Here is a 20725-nt window from a genome sequence, read left to right as displayed (position 1 = left end):
ACAGGACTACACCAACTATGGAAACCAACAGGACTACACCAACTATGGAAACCAACAGGACTACACCAACTATGGAAACCAACAGGACTACACCAACTATGGAAACCAACAGGACTTCACCAACTATGGAAACCAACAGGACTACACCAACTATGGAAACCAACAGCACTTAACCAACTATGGAAACCAACAGGACCACACCAACTATGGAAACCAACAGCACTTAACCAACTATGGAAACCAACAGGACTACAACAACTATGGAAAACAACAGGACAACACCAAATGTGGAACTTCTTAAACAACTGAAAGTAAACACTTGCAGCATACCATGATAGGCCTATAGTTTTCTTCTACAGCATTCCTGAACTATCATGTGAGTCCCAAATGCAGCAACAAGAGCCAACACAGGCCTATCTGAATGTAAAACTTATCTTTTCGCTGATACACATTTTCTTTGTGTTCTGGAAGACCGCTTGACAAAACAGACAAAACCTTTAATCTTTGTCTGTTTTCAAAAATATGTGTCTCCCTGAAGAGCATAGCAGGAAAGGGAGGGGAAGAAAAAAATGACTGAATGTATAGAGTGAAGAATGGCTGGCAGGATGGTTCATTATGAAGCGCCTGGCATTTCCATGTGTGTTCTGTTCTGACCAACCGGGATAGTTGGCAGGTTTTGATCCTTGCAACTCTCCAACCCACCAAAGCCTCAAAAACCTTCAGCCCCCTCAGTAATCAAACTCCGACTAGCAACTTTGATTTAAGACAAGCTTCTTCTTTCACATATACATAAAGTGTGGAGAGAGAGGACCATGAGATCATTGACCCTCACAAAGAGTGCTTTTATACCTCCTCAGAAAGAGGAATAGAGGGATAGCAAGAAAGGAATCTGCCCTCTAGTAGCAACGGGTTCTCTTTTCTTTCACTACTGTACAGGTGCAGACTAGGTCCAGAAATCGGCCCTGTCATTTCTAACACACAGGCCCATTTTTTACCTTGAGGCCCTCCACTTAAGGCCCCCACATGTTTATTCTTGATTTTGTAGCACAATATCTTAATTACATATATCTGCTTGTGCATTTAAAAGGAGCTATAGCTACTTCATATTGTATACCCAGAGATTTTCCCACATACAGCTGCACTCTGCCTGGTGGTCCTGACTGTGTTGCTCAATGCAATTTGCTCTCAGCAATTACGCTGCAGTAAAGAGCTACATGTTTATGCAGCCTGTGATGGGATGGAGGGGGAGGGACGAGAAATAGAGAGAACATTTGTGAGGAGAGAGCCAGAGACGGAGAAAAATAGGGAGAGAGGGGGGGGGGGGGTGGAGTGCACCTAATTTATCAGACCAGTTGTCCATTAACTATATAAGAATGCCAGCCCCAATTTACAGGCAGCGAATAGATTGCTCTTCCACATCATCAAATCGAATGATCATCTAGCAAAGGAAGACAGTGCAGGTGTATGAAAGCAGATTGAAAAAGCTTCGATCTCCAGGCCATCAGACTGTTGGACAGTCATCACTAGCTGGCCACCGCCTGGTACTCTGCCGGCACCTTAGACACTGTCTGACAACGTCTGCACAAGAACTGTTGGTCAGGAAGTTCATGAAATGGGTTTCCATGGCCGAGCAGCCGCACACAAGCCTAAGATCACCATGCGCAATGCCAAGTGTCGGCTGGAGTGGTGTAAAGCTAGACACCATTGGACTCTGGAGCAGTGGAAACAGGTTCTCTGGAATGACGAATGACGCTTCACCATCTGGTAGTCCGACAGACAAATTTGGGTTTGATGGATGCCAGCAGAACGCTACCTGCCCCAATGCATAGTGCAAACTGTAATGTTTGGTGGAGGAGGAATAATGGTCTGGGGCTGTTTTTCATGGTTCGGACTAGGCACCTTAGTACCATGGAAGGGAAATCTCAACGCTGCAGCATACAATGACATTCTAGACGATTCTGTGATTCCAACTTTGTGGCAACAGTTTGGGGAAGGCCCTTTCCTGTTTCAGCATGACAATGGACCCCATGCACAAAGCGAGGTCCATACAGAAATGGTTTGTCGAGATTGGTGTGGAAGAACTTGACTGGCCTGCACAGAGCCCTGACCTCAACCCATTCCAACACCTTTGGGAGGAATTAGAACGCCGACTGCAATCCAGGCCTAATCGCCCAACATCAGTGCCCTACCTCACTAATGCTCTCATGGCTGAATGGAGGCAAGTCCCCGCAGCAATGTTCTAACATCTAGTGGAAAGCCTTCCCAGAAGAGTGGAGGCTGTTATAGCAGCAAACGGGGGACCAACTCCATATTAATGCCCATGATTTTGGAATGAGATGTTTGACAAGCAGCTGTCCACATACTTTTGGTCATGTAGTGTATATACTGTATTCTAATCATGGCTCATCCTATATACAGTAATTACTGCTGTACATATCTTTTCTATTAATATACTGTCCATACTGTATATACTATGTATATATATATATATATACACATTTATATTCTGGACTCTGTCATTGCTCGTTCTGATATCTCTGATATTTTCTAACCTTTTGGATTAAGTGTGTATTGTTATTGTATTGCTAGATATTACTGCACTGTTGGAGATGGACGTATATATATTTTTCGGGGGGGGGGGTAATTTTTACACATTTTTCTCCCCAATTTCGTGATCTCCAATTGGTAGTTCAGCTGGCGACCAAGGTCTGCATGCATGCGCCCGGCCGCCACAAGGATTCGCTGGAGTGTGATGGGACAAGGACATCCCAGCCGGCCAAACCCTCCCCTAACTCGGACAACGCTGAGCCAATTGTGCACCACCTCGTGGGTCTCCCGGTCGCGGCCGGCCGCGACACAGCCCGGGATTGAACCCGGATCTGTAGTGACGCCTCTAGCACTACGATGCAGTTTCTTAGACCGCAAAAGCATTTCGCTGCACCTGCGATAACATCTACAAATCTGTGTAAGCGACCAATAAACTTTGATTTGATACCTGTGCTGTGCTTTGAGAACAGCCAACCAACACAGTGTTTACTCCTGACCTGATAGTAGCAGTCAGTGTGTGCACTGCACACATTCCCATAAAAAGAAACAAGGCCTACTAGCAGCCAGCCAGGCAGGCAGACCTACTGTGGCCTTCAAAGAGAGGCATTTATCAGTGCATCTGGAGAGGAGCCTATCAGATAAGGGTGTGGAACGACAGCCCAGGACACCTCACAGTGCTCCTGTCCTAACCCGGCCCTGTGTCGTCTCTGTCCTTTAATCCTGCCTCATTGTGTGTCTGCTCTGCTGCACTTTGATGAGGCATTCTACAGGTGTCTTCTCTTTCTCCTGCTATATATCTATGTTATAACAAGAGCCTATTGACGTATTAAAAAGTGAGGAGTAAGAATGTGTTTGCTTGGGTACTTTGAATAGAAAAACCTACTGTATCTAATCAGTGAGGTTTGAAAGATATTACATGGAGACTGGGTGGATAGACCCACAACTTGTGTGAGCTGCTACACCTTCATGTCAAACCAAGGCCTTTCAAGAGGCTCCCGCCTCCCACCCACTGTCTGACAGTGTCTACACAGAGAGAGAGCATATTTTAAAGTACTCCAGTGCCTGGCTGATAGTGAGACCCTCCAGATTTTTGCCCCTCTGTGTTTGCCACACACAGACTGAAGGAGTGAAAGGCAAGCATATTAAGGAGGTTTTGGCCTGGCCCCTCAGGTCACTCCAACTACTTTAAATCCAGCCACAGACAATGGCCACAACCAGCACACAATACCCGGGTCCAGACAACAAGCAAATCAAGTGTCCAGCACATAAAATATTTATTGCATCAGCCAACAAAGGCCGCCCACAAAGCTCCCCATGAGCCATCTTTAAAGGGCCTGAGTCAGGGTGAACTCTGCTGGGTCACTTTGCTTTTTGTGGGCCTCTCCACCACCTAAAGTCTGCAGCTATTAAAATTCTAATGAAATGGAGAACATTTAAAAGCAGCTTATAAAATGCAGTGCTCTCCAGTTTCAAAATTGATCTGCAGAAAACTAAAAAAGCAATTATTTCTTCCTCTGTTCTTCCGCAGTCTTGGGTGTGAACACTCCAGAAAGGAGAGTAAAAACCTCAGGAGGTGATGGCTGGCTGGAACACATTTTAGCTTAATTAAATAAAGAATGTCAATGACACTCAAGACTCAAATCTTCTCGCTAAACCCGCAGTCAAGAATCGTAACTAAGTATAATTTGCTGTTAGCGCAGCTATTATGGCTGTGGCACAGAGTGAACTACAACACAGAGCAGGTGTGAGGGGAACCCCAGTAACAATTAGACTGTGATTAGTATAGTAAAGTATAGTGTAAAGTAGTGTAGTGAAGTATAGTAAAGTGAAGTATAGTAAAGTGCAGTGTAGTATTGTATAATTCAGGCAAGACTAAATACATGTTGTTCTCTAGTTCTCACAAGAATGTTTCAGATGGACTACATAGTTATTCATTGGATGGTTCTCCCATTGATCGGGACACCACCTACAAATATCTGGGCATTTGGATTGACAAAGACTTCATGTTTAAAGTTAAAAAGCTAAGACTCAAATTGGGCTTCGTTTTTAGAAATAGACCTTGCCTTTACCTAAATAGCAGGAAGCAGATTGTACAGTCAACTTTCCTGCCAGTTCTTGATTATGGTGACACCATTTACCAGACTGCAGCAGCCACTACTCTTAAACCTTTGGATGCCGTCTACCATAGCGCTATTCTTTTATATCTCTCGACAGTTTCAATACCCACCACTGCATCCTGTATCAAAAGTTTGGCTGGTCCTTGTTAAAGTCCAGTAGATCAATTCATTATTCCCTTTATGTTTACAAAGCCCTGCTACACAAGCTTCAAACTTACTTAACTTTGTTGCTAACATATAAAAGAATGAGCTACAAAACCTGCTTACAGGTTTGGTTAACTCTTGAGGTCCCTCTGGTCTTGACCAATTTAGGTAATTCCTCCTTTAGTTTTAGTGCCCTCCACTGTTGAAATAACCTACAAAATTCCTGCCGCTATTGTAGTTTAGGACTCGGGTGTTGAATGAATTCATTGAGGATTGCAGTTTTTTCTATTGATTATAGTGGTTTATTTGCTAAAATTGTGGTGTTGTGGTTGTGCCTTGTGGTTATTTTTATTTGTCTTGTTTTAATTGTAATTTAAATTGTTCTTCCTGTTCTGAGTAAATGTTTGTAATCAGGGCACCATTGGGAACGAGACCCTGGACTCAATTGGGCTCCCCTGAATAAATAAAAGTGAATACAAAAATAGTGTGGTGTCGTGTAGTGTAGCATAGCGTAGTATAAGAGGGTTTCCCAAACTCACCCCGCTGATTCAAATAATCAAAGCTTGATGATGAGTTGGTTATTTGAATCAGCTGTATAATGCTAGGGCAAAAACCAAAACGTGCACCTGGGGGGGTGTATGGTGTAATACAGTATAGTATAGTACAGTATAGGAGAGAATTCAGACTATGGTTAGTACAGGGGCAGACTGTGGTAGGTAGGTATGTTACCTGAAGCTGAGCAGGGTTGTGTGGGCTCACTGGCAGGACTCTCTCTCCTCTTCCTGTCCTGTCTGTAGACGAGGTGAGGTTTGTTGTGCTCCTCGTCGTACTCCTCCCCCTCCTCCGCCTTCATCAGGGGCTCTAAGAAGTATTCACCATGCTGGGTTGTAAAAGTCCCCATCTGGAGGAGAGAGGGTAGATTGTGAGAGAAGAGTTGGTTAGAGAAGGTCTGTGAAGTGTGTATGGCAGCTACACAGATGTAGGATCTTCATTAGAGCCAGTTTGCTACAGCAGGAAAATAATCCTGCAGAAACAGGAAATGTGAATTATTATTTGAATTATAATTAATGGATTTTAATACATTTTTCATTGGGAGAAATCAAGTCTGACATTTTAAAGTGGAAATTACAAACTTTAGAAGCCTTTTTCAACATCAAATACACTACAAGTTTGCATTTCCTGCTGTGCAGGAAAATTCTCAACAACAAAATTGTGATCAAATTAAGATCTTACATCTAGGCAAATAGGCAAACAGAAAAATACTACTTAGAGAGGTCTCTGTCAATCACCATTTATCACACTGGTAATCCCTCTTAGTACAGATGTTTGATCTTAATTTGGCCAGACTTGTAGTCGTAGTAACACGATCTTGCCGTGGCAGTATTTGAATGTCTGATCATGTTGCCGAGGTATATGGATAGACCATCATGTAATATCCTATGTTTCTCAGAGTCGTGGCTGAACGAGGACATGGATAATATACTGCACATGTAGCTGTTTTTTCTTTGCATCGGCAGGACAGAACGGCAGCTTCGGATAAGCTAAAGAGGGGATGTGTGTGTCTCTTTGTTAACAACAGCTAGTGCGTGATCTCTAATATTAAGGAAGACTCAAGGTTCTGCTCGCCTGAGTTAGAATACCTCATGATAAGCTATAGACCAAACTATTTACCTGTTTACCACCACAAACCGATGCTGGCACTAAGACCACACTCAATGAGCTGTATAGGGCCATAAACAAACAAGAAAATGAAACTGAAATCCATTTCTACCAGCATGTCACCAGTGCAACTAGAGGTGAAAAAACTCTCGATCACATTTACTCCACACACAGAAATGCATACAAAGCTCTCCCTTGCTCTCCGTTTGGCAAATCCGACAATAACTCTATACTCCTGATTCCTGCTTAAAAGCAGGAAACTCAAACAGTAAGTCCCATAGACGTGCCCAATATGGAAGTGGTCCGATGAAGCAGATGCTAAGCTACAGGACTGTTTTGCTAGCACAGCCTGGAATATGTTACATACGTTGGCATTGAGGAGTTTAACACATCAGTCACCAGCACCATTATTAAGTGCATGATTGTCGTCGTCCCCACAGTGACCGTATGTACATAAGCTATGGATTACAGGAAGCATCCGCACTGAGGTAAAGGCTAGAGCTGCCGCTTTCAAGGAGCGGGATACTATTCCGGACACTTATAAGAAATACTGCTACGATCTCCGACGAGCCATTAAACAGGCAAAGTGTCAATAAAGGACTAAGCTTGGATCCTACTACACCGGCTCTGATGCTAGTCTGATGTGGCAGGGCTTGCAAACTATCATGGATTACAAAGGGAAACCCAGCTGAGAACTGCCCAGATATGCAAGCCTACCAGACCAGCTAAATGCCTTCTACACTCACTTCGAGGTAAGCAGCACTGAACCATGCATGAGAACACCAGCTGTTCTGGATGACTGTGTGATCACGCTCTCCGTAGCCATTGTGAGTAAGACTTTTAAACAGGTTAACATTCACAAGTCTGCAGGGCCATACGAATTACCAGGACGCGTACTCAGAACATGCGCTGACCAGCTGGCAAGTGTCGTCACTGACATTTTCAACCTCTCACTGACCCTGTCTGTAATACCTACATGTATCAAGTAGACCACCATAGTCCCTGTGCCCAAAACACCAAGGTAACCTGTCTAAATGACTATCGCCCCGTAGTACTCACACCTGTAGCAATAAAATGCTGGCCTCCCAAATGGCTCAGTGGTCTAAGGCTGTGCCACCAGAGATCTGGGTTCGAGTCCAGGCTCTGTCGCAGCCGGCCGCGATTGGGAGACCCATGGGGCGGCGCACAATTGGCCCAGAGTCGTCCGGGTTAGGGGAGGGTTTGGCAGGCAGGGATGTTCTTGTCCCATCGCGCACAAGTGACTCCTATGGCGGGCCGGTCACAATGCCCACTGACATGGTCGCCAGGTGTATGGTGTTACCACCGACACATCGGTGCAGCTGGCTTCCGGGTTAAGTGGGCGGTGTGTCAAGAAGCAGTGCGGCTTGGCTGGGTTATGTTTCAGGGGGACGCGCGGCTCTCGACCTTCACCGCTCCCGAGTCCGTACGGGAGTTGCAGCGATGGGACAAGACTGTAACTACCAGTTGGATACCATGAACATTGGGGAGAAAAAGGTGTAAAAATAAATAAATAAAACATTCATAAAACATTTAAAAAAGCAAAATGCTTTGAAAGGCTGGTCATGGCTCACATCAACACCATCAGACTCCCTGCACGCACTCCAATATGCATACCGCCCCAAATGATCTACAGATGATGCAATATCTATTGCACTCCACACTGCCCTTTCCCACTAAGACAAAAGGAATACCTACGAGAGAATGCTATTCATTGACTACAGCTATGTGTTCAACACCTAATTGCCCTCAAAGCTCATCACTAAGCTAAGGACCCTGGGACTGAACACCTGCCTCTGCAATTGGATCCTTAACTTCCTGACGGGCCGCCCCCAGATGGTGAGGGTAGGCAACAAGACATCCGCTGACCCTGAACACAGGAGCCCCTCAGGGGTACTCCCTGTTCACCCATTACTGCATGGCCACGCATTACTCCAATACCATAATTAAGTTTGCTGACGACACGACAGTGGTAGGCCTGATCACCGACGATGATGAGACAGCCTATAGGGAGGAGGCCAAAGACCTGGCAGTGTGGTGCCAGGACAGCAACCTCTCCCTCAACGCCGGCAAGACAAAGGAGCTGATCGTGGACTACAGGAAACGAAGGCCGAGAACATCCCCATTCACATCGACAGGGCTGTAGTGGGACGGGTCGAGAGCTTCAAGTTCCTCTGTGTCCACATCACTAAGGATCGGCAGGGTAGCCTAGTGGTTAGAGCATTGGACTAGTAACCGGAAGGTTGCAAGTTCAAATCCCCGAGCTGACAAGGTACAAATCTGTCGTTCTGCTCCTGAACAGGCAGTTAACCCACTGTTCCTAGGCCGTCATTGAAAATAAGAATTTGTTCTTAACTGACTTGCCTAGTAAAATAAAGGTAAAATAAAATAAATAACTAAATAAATAAATCTATCATGGTCCACACACACCAACACAGTTGTGAAGAGGACACGACATCACCTCAAGTTGCTGAAAAGATTTGGCATTGGCCTCAAAAAGTTATACTGCTGCAACATTAAGAGCATCTTGACTGGCTTGGATTCTGCTTGGCATCCGACTGCATAGCGCTACAGTTGGTAGTGCATATGGCCAGTCCATCACTGGGGCCGAGCTCCCTGCCCCCCAGGATCTCTATACCAGGCGGTGTCAGGAAGGCCCAAATGTTTTTCAAAGACTCCAGCCACCCAAGTCGTAGACTGTTCTCTCTGCTACTGCACAGCAAGTGGTAACGATGCACCAAGTCTGGAACCAACAGGACCATGAACAGCTTCTACCCCCAAGCCCAAGCCACTATTTGGTTAACTATTTAACTATCTGCATTGACCCTTTTCGCACAAACTTGTTTTTGATTCATCACATATGCTGCTGCAACTGTTTATTATCTATCTTGTTGCCTAGTCACTTTATTCCTAGCTATATGTACATCTCTACTTAAATTACCTCGTACCCCTGCACATTGACTTGGTACTGGCACCCCATGTATATAACCAAGTCATTACTCATTGTGTATTTATTATTACTTTTATTATTACGTGTTATTACTTTTTGATTATTTCTCTATTTTTCTTTTTTTTGCATTGTTGGGAACGGTTCGTAAGTAAGCATTTCAATGTTAGTCAACACCTGTTGTCTACGAAGCATGTTGCAAATAAAATTATTTTATTTGAATGCAAATTCCATCATTTGCATTCTGGAATGGAGTTAAGGACATTGTGTAATAAAGGGTCAGATGACAGCATCATCCTCAGGAAATCTGATGAGAAAAAATGGGCTTGATTGACACATATCTAATAGTGTCATTTCATATGACGGGCCTCCCGAGTGGCACAGCAGTCTAAGGCACTGACTCTAGATGTCACTAGAGTTCCGGGTTCGATCCCGGGCTATGTCGCAGCCGGCCGTGACCGGGAAACCCATGAGGCGGCGCACAATTGGCCCAGCATTGTTCGGGTTAGGGAAGGGTTTGGCCGGCAGGGGTGTCCTTGTCCCATCACCCTCTAGTGACTCCTGTGGCGGGCCGGGGGAATACATGCTGATACGGTCGCCAGTTGTACGGTGTTTCCTCCGACACATAGTTGCGGCTGGCTTACGGGTTAAGTGAACAGTGTGTCAAGAAGCAGTGCGGCTTGGCATGGTGGTGTTTCGGAGGACGCAAGGCTCTCGACCTTCACCTCTCCCGAGTCCAGTGATGGGAAAAAGTCTAAATAATAATGCATTTGTATTTTATTTATTTCATATCACACACCATTAGCATGTCACCTAAATACAGACGGTGGCTTTAAGACTGTTGTTTTATGGGCCTCCCGGGTGGCGCAGTGGTTAAGGGCGCTGTACTCCAACGCCAGCTGTGCCACCAGAGACTCTGGGTCCACCGTCCAGGCTCTGTCGTAACGGGCCGCGACCGGGAGGTCTGTGGGGCGATGCACAATTGGCCTAGCATCGTCCGGGTTTGGCCGGTAGGGAAATCCTTGTCTCATCGCGCACCAGCGACTCCTGTGGCGGGCCGGGCGCAGTGCACGCTAACCAAGGTTGCCAGGTGCATGGTGTTTCCTCCGACACATTGGTGCGGCTGGCTTCCGGGTTGGATGGCGCTGTGTTAAGAAGCAGTGCGGCTTGGTTGGGTTGTGTATCGGAGGACGCATGACTTTCAACCTTCGTCTCTCCCGAGCCTGTACGGTAGTTGCAGCGATGAGACAAGATAGTAGCTACTAAAAAACAATTGGATACCACGAAATTGGGGAGAAAAAGGGGTAAAATTCAAAAACAAAAACTGTTGTTTTATGGTATTTGAGAGTGCAATACTTTAATCGTGACAGGAAGAGGCGGCTGTCAGAGCAATGCAAATATTGATGTGGCAGATGAGGGAGGCCCTCACAAAGCTGCTTAGTTCAACAGCCAGCCACTCGCTGGCTCACTCGGCCGTGAAGACAAAGGTGTTCGTATGGTAATTTCATACGCACACTTTAACAGGATATTGTGCAGTGGAATGTTATCTTTTGGGGGAAATTTCAATGACCATCTCCACAAGTGGTCGGTGTTTGACAACGGAAAATATCCAGATAGGACATGGAAAATAATATCCATTACAACCATAATAATAATGTACAGTTCCTCTTTTCCGTTCACAATAGATGTTATAAACACTTGCCCCGTAGCACCCTTGCATCTTGGAAAGCCTAAGTGTTGCAGGCCTAGCTATATGATGAAAGATGAATCTGAGCCCAAGTACAATATAATGACTGGGTTGTAATAACATGACACAAAGCAGAGGAAACAAACTTCTGCAAGTTGGCAGACGCTCTCTCTCTCTCTCTCTCTCTCCTTGTATACTGTGTGTAAACTAAACTACCTTGAGTGCAGGAAGGCAGCCCCACTCTGCTCCTCTGAAAGCAGTACAGTTGACGAATGAATGTGAATGTACTGGCATTGAGCAGTTACACTGTATCATTAAGAGGCATGGTGCTGGCAGTTTGTGCTGGGGGGAAGTGTTTGAGCACAAGGCCATCAAGCAGAAGACATCTTGTAGCAGCCTATCCCATTCAGCAGAACATTATGTTTACGTCAAAGTGCAGACAGGCACTGTCAGCCTGAAACACTCACTCAGGTACTATGTACAGTAATGTCAAGGCTAATGTCAGCCTTTCACTCAGGTACTGTACAGTAATGTCAAGGCTAATGTCAGCCTTTCACTCAGGTACTGTACAGTAATGTCAAGGCTAATGTCAGCCTTTCACTCAGGTACTGTACAGTAATGTCAAGGCTAATGTCAGCCTTTCACTCAGGTACTGTACAGTAAATGTCAAGGCTAATGTCAGCCTTTCACTCAGGTACTGTACAGTAATGTCAAGGCTAATGTCAGCCTTTCACTCAGGTACTGTACAGTAATGTCAAGGCTAATGTCAGCCTTTCACTCAGGTACTGTACAGTAATGTCAAGGCTAATGTCAGCCTTTCACTCAGGTACTGTACAGTAATGTCAAGGCTAATGTCAGCCTTTCACTCAGGTACTGTACAGTAATGTCAAGGCTAATGTCAGCCTAACCCTAAGGTATTCACTCAGGTTCTGTACAGTAATGTCAAGGCTAATGTCAGCCTAAGCCTAAGGTATTCACTCAGGTTCTGTACAGTTTCTCTCCAAAACTCTTGAACGTGCCGTCCTTGGCCAGCTCTCCCGCTATCTCTCTCAGAATGACCTTCTTGATCCAAATCAGTCAGGTTTCAAGACTAGTCATTCAACTGAGACTGCTCTTCTCTGTATCACGGAGGCGCTCCGCACTGCTAAAGCTAACTCTCTCTCCTCTGCTCTCATCCTTCTAGACCTATCGGCTGCCTTCGATACTGTGAACCATCAGATCCTCCTCTCCACCCTCTCCGAGTTGGGCATCTCCGGCGCGGCCCACGCTTGGATTGCGTCCTACCTGACAGGTCGCTCCTACCAGGTGGCGTGGCGAGAATCTGTCTCCTCACCACGCGCTCTCACCACTGGTGTCCCCCAGGGCTCTGTTCTAGGCCCTCTCCTATTCTCGCTATACACCAAGTCACTTGGCTCTGTCATAACCTCACATGGTCTCTCCTATCATTGCTATGCAGACGACACACAATTAATCTTCTCCTTTCCCCCCTCTGATGACCAGGTGGCGAATCGCATCTCTGCATGTCTGGCAGACATATCAGTGTGGATGATGGATCACCACCTCAAGCTGAACCTCGGCAAGACGGAGCTGCTCTTCCTCCCGGGGAAGGACTGCCCGTTCCATGATCTCGCCATCACGGTTGACAACTCCATTGTGTCCTCCTCCCAGAGCGCTAAGAACCTTGGCGTGATCCTGGACAACACCCTGTCGTTCTCAACTAACCTCAAGGCGGTGGCCCGTTCCTGTAGGTTCATGCTCTACAACATCCGCAGAGTACGACCCTGCCTCACACAGGAAGCGGCGCAGGTCCTAATCCAGGCACTTGTCATCTCCCGTCTGGATTACTGCAACTCGCTGTTGGCTGGGCTCCCTGTCTGTGCCATTAAACCCCTACAACTCATCCAGAACGCCGCAGCCCGTCTGGTGTTCAACCTTCCCAAGTTCTCTCACGTCACCCCGCTCCTCCGCTCTCTCCACTGGCTTCCAGTTGAAGCTCGCATCCGCTACAAGACCATGGTGCTTGCCTACGGAGCTGTGAGGGGAACGGCACCTCAGTACCTCCAGGCTCTGATCAGGCCCTACACCCAAACAAGGGCACTGCGTTCATCCACCTCTGGCCTGCTCGCCTCCCTACCACTGAGGAAGTACAGTTCCCGCTCAGCCCAGTCAAAACTGTTCGCTGCTCTGGCCCCCCAATGGTGGAACAAACTCCCTCACGACGCCAGGACAGCGGAGTCAATCACCACCTTCCGGAGACACCTGAAACCCCACCTCTTTAAGGAATACCTAGGATAGGATAAAGTAATCCTTCTCACCCCCCTTAAAAGATTTAGATGCACTATTGTAAAGTGGCTGTTCCACTGGATGTCATAAGGTGAATGCACCAATTTGTAAGTCGCTCTGGATAAGAGCATCTGCTAAATGACTTAAATGTAAAATGTAAATGTACAGTAATGTCAAGGCTAATGTCAGCCTAACCCTAAGGTATTCACTCAGGTTCTGTACAGTAATGTCAAGGCTAATGTCAGCCTAAGCCTAAGGTATTCACTCAGGTTCTGTACAGTAATGTCAAGGACTGAGTGATTACTGAGTTGATGAATTAAACAGAGGCTGGGCACTAGGCACTTCCTACATGTGCTGTGTCCAATAGAGCATGGGGTCAAGACAGTAGTGATGCACAGATTGACAACGACCTATGTAACATTGTACATCTCTGTATGACATTTACCAAATTCTATCAGACCAAATGTGACAATGAGGTAGTAGTACATTATCAGAATGAGGAATAGACTTGATTGATTTAATTTATTGGATAATTAAAATGGTGTCAGGGGTCTAGTGTTAGTTCCTAGTCACTTGGAAATCTGAAAACGAGGTTCAGATAATGGTTGCTGTCAGGAATGGGTGCTGAAATGGGACTTTGGTGGAGGGGACTCCACAGAGAGCTTCTGGTCAAGGCCATGGTGCAGGGGACTCCACAGAGAGCTTCAGGTCAAGGCCATGGTGCAGGGGACTCCACAGAGAGCTTCAGATCAAGGACATGGTGCAGGGGACTCCACAGAGAGCTTCAGATCAAGGCCATGGTGCAGGGGACTCCACAGAGAGCTTCAGGTCAAGGCCATGGTGCAGGGGACTCCACAGAGAGCTTCAGGTCAAGGCCATGGTGCAGGGGACTCCACAGAGAGCTTCAGGTCAAGGCCATGGTGCAGGGGACTCCACAGAGAGCTTCAGGTCAAGGCCATGGTGCAGGGGACTCCACAGAGAGTTTCAGGTCAAGGCCATGGTGCAGGGGACTCCACAGAGAGCTTCAGGTCAAGGCCATGGTGCAGGGACTCCACAGAGAGATTCACGTCAAGGCCATGGTGCAGGGGACTCCACAGAGAGCTTCAGTAGAGTTTTTTTCTGGATCAAGAAGGAGCTTAGGTTGTGGGTGTGGCAGTGGGACATATCAATGAGCGTGGTCGGCCTGTAGGCACGGCTAATATTTTTTAGAATATTTTAAAGGCCCCCCATCTTCGTGGTGCAGAGAAATGTTTTACATTTTATGCCAATTTGTGCCAATTCTACAAATTTCTCCACTCAGCTGAGAGAGAAGCAGTTTAAAAGCACATTTCCTACAATTCTATGCAAATTGCCAAGGCTAGTGCTGTGTTTTGCTCAAACATAATAACAAAATGAATACTGCTAAATTCATTGTTTTTGGAATTGTCTATTTCCCCTCACTGTCTAGCTTTTATTTTGGTGATTGTTACTTCTCAGAGTTTATATTATGGAAAAATATATAGGTACATTATCCTTTCTACACACTTTATAAATGGTTTTAGTCATTTAAGTTTACACTGAAAGCGTTTTTTCCATTCTGAAAATGTATATATATAAAAAAAAATTAAGTAACCCCAAAAACTGCTTAAGCAGCCGGCCCAAGGATTACAATGGCAGAAAAATGTCCTGTTCAGGTTAAGGCCATGGTGAAGGGGACTCCACAGAAAGCTTCAGTTCAAGGCAATGGTGGAGGGAACTCCACAAAGTCCAAGGTGAGGAATCTCTGTCTGTTGGCACACAGCTAGCAAAGACCACTGTCATGCCCTATAGGCTGACTCATCTAATGTGACGTACAGTGAAGACAGTCCATCGCTCAGGTTAAATAGACCGTTAAAGTGTCTAGCATCGGATCTTTACATAGACATCCATCACTTGGCAGCTGACTGTAGAAACAGAGAGAGGGACATATGGGATACATAGGGGATATTCTGAATGTACCCTCATTATGTTCCTTTAAACAGAGAAAGTCCCAAGGACACACATTTCCCACGGTGTGAGTTGTCCTCTAGATTCCTCTCAGCACCTTCATTAGTAATTATCCACAGCCCAAGATCTTTCTCCTGTTACCCACAAGTCACAGCACACTGTGAAAAGACACAAGGCCCCTAGCCTCCCCGGAGGGAAGCCATTGGGCACCAGAGACAAGGGAAACTTCCTTCTCAAAATGACTCTTTTGTTTTAGAGGCTTAATCATCCCTTAATGACCTCATCACACCAAAATGTGCTCGTCCAACGAAGCCCCAGCAGCCTCCGCTCTCAGAGACTAGGCCAACACGTTTATGACCTAATAGCCGAGAGCCATGGGTGTACTGATGCTCTCTCTGTGCCTATTGTCCTGTCGTTCTCAATGACTGATGATATGACTAACGATTTGCACATTGTTACAACACTGTATATTTACATAATATGACATTTGAAATGTCTTAATTATTTTGGAACTTCTGTGAGTTTAATGTTTACTGTGCTTCTACACCTGTATTGCTTGCTGTTTGGTGTTTTAGGCTGGGTTTCTGTACAGCACTTTCAGATATCAGCTGATCTAAGAAGGGCTATATAAATACATTTGATTTGATTTACTGGTCATTTATATCGTTTATTTCACTTTTGTATATTATCTACTTCACTTGCTTTGGCAATGTTAACATATGTTTCCCATGCCAATAAAGCGCCTTGAATTTAATTGAATTGACAACATCACAGAGGGTACTAATAAACTTTACAGATGCAAACACATTTGAAAAGGAGCTTGAAGTCATACATTAATGTTTGGAAAAGAGCTTGAATTCATACAGTACATCAAGTTGGCCAGGATGACAATCAAATCTCATAAATATTATATCTTATTTCTTATTTTTCCAGAAGGTGAGGTACTATCTTTATGTACAGTATGTCTGAAGTCATCCACTGAACATGAAAGTACATAAAGAAAAGAGGTAAGAGAAGGGTGTGATTCACTGAAACACAATCAGTTGATGGTGTTTCGTGCTAGTTAAGTTATACAGCCATGCAGAACATCTGATACATGTCCAGTGCCAGTTACCCCAGGCAAAACCCCTTTGAGTTCAAACCCTGCCCCTGTACAGTAATCCTATCTGACCCATAAAGTCAACACAATCTCACAATCTGGACTGCAGAGTGAAGGAAAAGCAGCCAACAAGTGCTCAGCATATGTGGGAACTCTTTCAAGACTGTTGGAAAAGCATTCCAGGTGAAGCTGGTTGAGAGAATACCAAGAGTGTTCAAAGCTGTCAATCAAGGCAAAGTGTGGCTACTTTGAAGAATCTCAATTATAACATATATTTGGATTTGTTTAACACTTTTTGGTTACTACATGATTCCATATGTGTTATTTCATAGTTTTGATGTCTTCACTATTATTCTACAATGTAGACAATAGTACAAATAAAGAAAACCCCTGGAATGAGTAGGTGTGTCCAAACTTTTGACTGGTACTGTATATTCCAAGAGGCCTAGGCTATGTGCAATTCTGTAATTTGCACAATAAAAACAAACATGTGTCCAAGGTGTTTCATCATTTAAAAAACACATGTATGTCACAGATACCCGCTATGTAAACAATATCCAGCAGAGGACATTATGCAAATCGTGTGTAATAGCAGCATCACCCCAGTTGTATTACTGCTGAATAGGCATAAAATGGGATGCTGTCCCTGCTCACACTGTGGTCAATGACACATGTCAAGCCACACATGCTCATGTTACACATATGCACTTAACTAGTGTGTTATGGGGGATATGCTTGGAATCCGTTGAAATGGGAATTACCCGGGAGACTTGTCAGCAATGTCTGTTAAAAAGTATCTAAATTTAGAGTCATACTCACAAGGCCAGTGCACAGACTGAAGACAGCGGTAGATTCAATCTTGGCGTTGATATGTCCGCGGAAAAAGCAGTGACGCATATCGCTGAGGTCTTGTTGGCGGGACTCAGTTGATTTGCTGTGTTCCGCTCCCAAATGTGTCACAGTGTATGTGGGGGCGATAAAACCGGAGTCGGCGGTTAGATTGAGATGAAAGCGTTGTCCGAATGCGTCAATTATGTAGTGAGCTCGTAAACCAGCCGAATAATCTGCATGTATACTTCTCCGTTTCCTTTTGTAGTGCAATTTGTGGGGGAATGATTCTCCGAAATCATTTATCCGCAGCGGGGTGATAATTTCATAGGACGACAACTGTTTGATGAAACTTTCTAAAAGACAAGGGAAACGTGCATTAGAGTTTATAACGGTAATAAATGTAGCCAATAGAGATGTCAATGTAACAGTTTTGAACATTCAACTATTTTATATGAGAACATGTAGGCTACAGTGTACTGTTACTCTACTGGAATATTTTCTCAGTGCCATTTAGCCTACTAAACATTTTAAACATACTCTCAGAAACTGCATTTTAACCGGGTGGATCCTACCATAAATCAACAAGATATGTAGGCTACCTTGTTTCGGATGCAATCGGTATTCCAAGGAGTTGCGGACAAGTGCTGACAGATGACACATTAGTCCAACCAGCCAGATTGCAAACTGCATGATTTCCTCAGTGAAGAAACCACGGACTCTCGTGTCCAATGCAGTACTATCCTTCTCAAGCGCCTCTTCTCTCTCCTCCCGGCTTCAGCAACAGGTCGTGGGATCTGCGGAGGCTCTCTGCAGCACAAGTCTTGCAAAGTGCATTGGCCTCATCGCATTATTAAACATGCATCCACTATCCTCTGCAAACACTATTTACGATATATTACAGAGTATTTGATGCCTAACGTAAGCTACGTCTATATGGAAAGGAGGGATCAGTGCCAAGTAAGCTTTTCCTTCGCCATCCATAGAACACCCCTTGCACCCTAAACGCTCGCCAACATCAGAAACAAGACCCGCCCCTAGACCGGAGAGCCAATGGTGAGTGTGCCTCGACCACCATACAATTTGGAGCGGTCTGTAGCCTTATTTTTGTGAGTTGCCTATGCTATGGTAAAAGATAACTGCATTAGTGACAATGAATTTACTAAACCTGCCTGTATGTCTTATTATCATCTCAAAATGAACCAGTCAGTTGGCATTTTGACACTTAGAGAGGCATCACATGCTCCGAATACAACAGTGAAATGCTTACTTACAAGTAAGAATTTTTAAGAAAAAAAGTGTTAATAAAAAATATAAAATAAAAATAGCAAATAATTAACCAGCAGCAGTAAAATAACAATAGCGAGGCTATATACAGGGGGTACCGGTACAGAGTCAAAGTGGGGGTACACCGGTTAGTAGAGGTGACTATGCATAGATAATAAACAGCGAGTAGCAGCAGCATAAAAGGAGGGTCTGGGTAGCCCTTTGATTAGCTGTTCAGGAGTCTTATGGCTTGGGGGTAGAAGCTGTTAAGAAGTCTTTTGGACCTAGACTTGGCACTCCTGTACCACTTGCCATGCGGTAGCAGAGAGAACAGTCCATGACTAGGGTGGCTCCAGTCTTTGACAATTTTTAGGGCCTTCCTCTGACTGCCTGGTATAGAGGTTCTGGATGGCAGGAGGCTTGGCCCCAGTGATGTACTGGGTCATACTCATTACGCTCTTTAGTGCCTTGCTGTCGGAGACGGAACAGTTGCCATAGCAGGCAGTGATGCAACCAGTCAGGATGCTCTCAATGTGCAGCTGTAGAACCTTTTGAGGATCTGATGACCCATGCCAAATCTTTTCAGTCTCCTGAGGGGGAATACGCTTTGTCGTGCCCTCTTCACAACTGTCTTAGTGTGTTTGCACCATGATTGTTTGTTGGTGATGTGGACATCACGGAACTTGAAGCTCTCAACCTGCTCCACTGCAGCCCCGTCGATGTGAATAGGGGTGTGCTCGGTCCTCCTTTTCCTGTAGTCCACAATCATCTCCTTTGTCTTGAGGTTGTTGTCCTGGTACCACACGGCCAGGTCTCTGACCTCCTCCATATAGGCTGTCTCATCGTTGTCGGTGATCAGGCCTACCACTGTTGTGTCATTGGCAAACTTGTTGATGGTGTTGGAGTCATGCCTGGCCATGCAGTCATGAGCCTTATTATATAAGCATTATTATAAATGCTAAACTTTCTTATATCAAGTTACAAAGCATTATACCTGCAGACTTTAGTTATACAGTAGGCCTATAAGTAATGTGTTACCAAATGTTTTGCCGGACTATTACAGAGCCCACTGCAAACCTCTTATCTGATATTGAAAGTAAGTCAATCATCTTGCATGAGTATGTCAATAATCTATTATCATTCATTTACGTATTACATACAGTATTGTGAGTATTTAAAAAGCCCACATAAAAGTAAGAAGGATTTATTTTTCTAATGAAACCTTGGAGCCGGAGCAATAATACAGTTTGAGACAAAATAAGAATTTCATTATAACACCTATTAACATTACTCATTTCATGTGTTTAGAATACTTTGTGTCTCTAATTCATAAACGCTCTGGTCAGTTCACTTCCTAATTAGGCATTTGGGCATGTACTGTCTAGCACACACTTGATGGACATCTGAAAGAGACCATGTTTTTTCATCTTCTTTGGCCACAAATGTCACTTCATTGTGCATGATTATATTCGGAGGGTACTCCGGAATAGTTTTGGGATCTTATATAATAATAATCTTTATTCACCAAGTACATTTACACATAACCTAGAATTTGTCTCAGTGTGAAGGTGCTGCCTGCAACAGACAATAAACAAACAGAATAGAGACACAAGTCCACATCATACAGAATATACAATATCGGTACAGTAAACATGAAACTCTGGAGTATAGGCTGATTACAGTAGGAATACACAATTTACAGAGGGGATAAAGCTATATAAGCAGAGGGAGCGATGCTGCCATGGTAAATGTATACAGTGCATACAGTTTACAGTGTTACAGTGAGGTCTTTTGCGCTGACTTTAAAATGAAAATAAAAACATTCAAGAAGACTCAACGATATGATCTATTCAGAAACCTCCTCTGTAGTTGCATTGCTTGTTGCATGCTATCCACTGCCATTGGAAAGTTGGACTCAAAGGTGCAGTCCACTCAAAACAATGTTTTATATATATTTCCACGCTATGAGATTGTAATAATACTGTGAAATTGTGAAAATTAATATAATGCCATTTTAGTTAAAGAACATTTTAGTGCCTGACATTTCAGCCTGTTTTGGTGGGATGGAGTTTTTGCCTGCCTGTTGACATCACCAGGCGGTAAATTACTTAATAGACCAATAAGAAAGAGAGTTCCAAACCTCTCTGCTAATAACAGCTAGTTTT

The 20725-nt window shown here is 44.7% G+C and overlaps 1 protein-coding gene across 1 annotated transcript in view; it reads right to left on the bottom strand.

Moving 5' to 3' along the window:
- Nucleotides 1-18288, bottom strand: part of LOC115109271 (A disintegrin and metalloproteinase with thrombospondin motifs 20-like) — a 159495-nt gene extending 141207 nt beyond the window's left edge. Inside the window, exons 1-3 of the mRNA XM_029633998.2 lie at nucleotides 17897-18288; nucleotides 17286-17650; nucleotides 5538-5709 (exon numbers count right to left, since the gene is read on the bottom strand). Coding sequence (XP_029489858.2) covers nucleotides 5538-5709; nucleotides 17286-17650; nucleotides 17897-17987 — 628 coding nt within the window. The 5' untranslated portion in view covers nucleotides 17988-18288. The remainder of the gene's footprint in view (nucleotides 1-5537; nucleotides 5710-17285; nucleotides 17651-17896) is intronic.
- Nucleotides 18289-20725: the final 2437 nt, after the last annotated feature.

Source organism: Oncorhynchus nerka, linkage group LG25, assembly GCF_034236695.1.
Source record: "Oncorhynchus nerka isolate Pitt River linkage group LG25, Oner_Uvic_2.0, whole genome shotgun sequence".
In the NCBI taxonomy this organism is placed as follows: domain Eukaryota; kingdom Metazoa; phylum Chordata; class Actinopteri; order Salmoniformes; family Salmonidae; genus Oncorhynchus; species Oncorhynchus nerka.
This window is presented reverse-complemented; position numbering and strand designations above follow the sequence as displayed.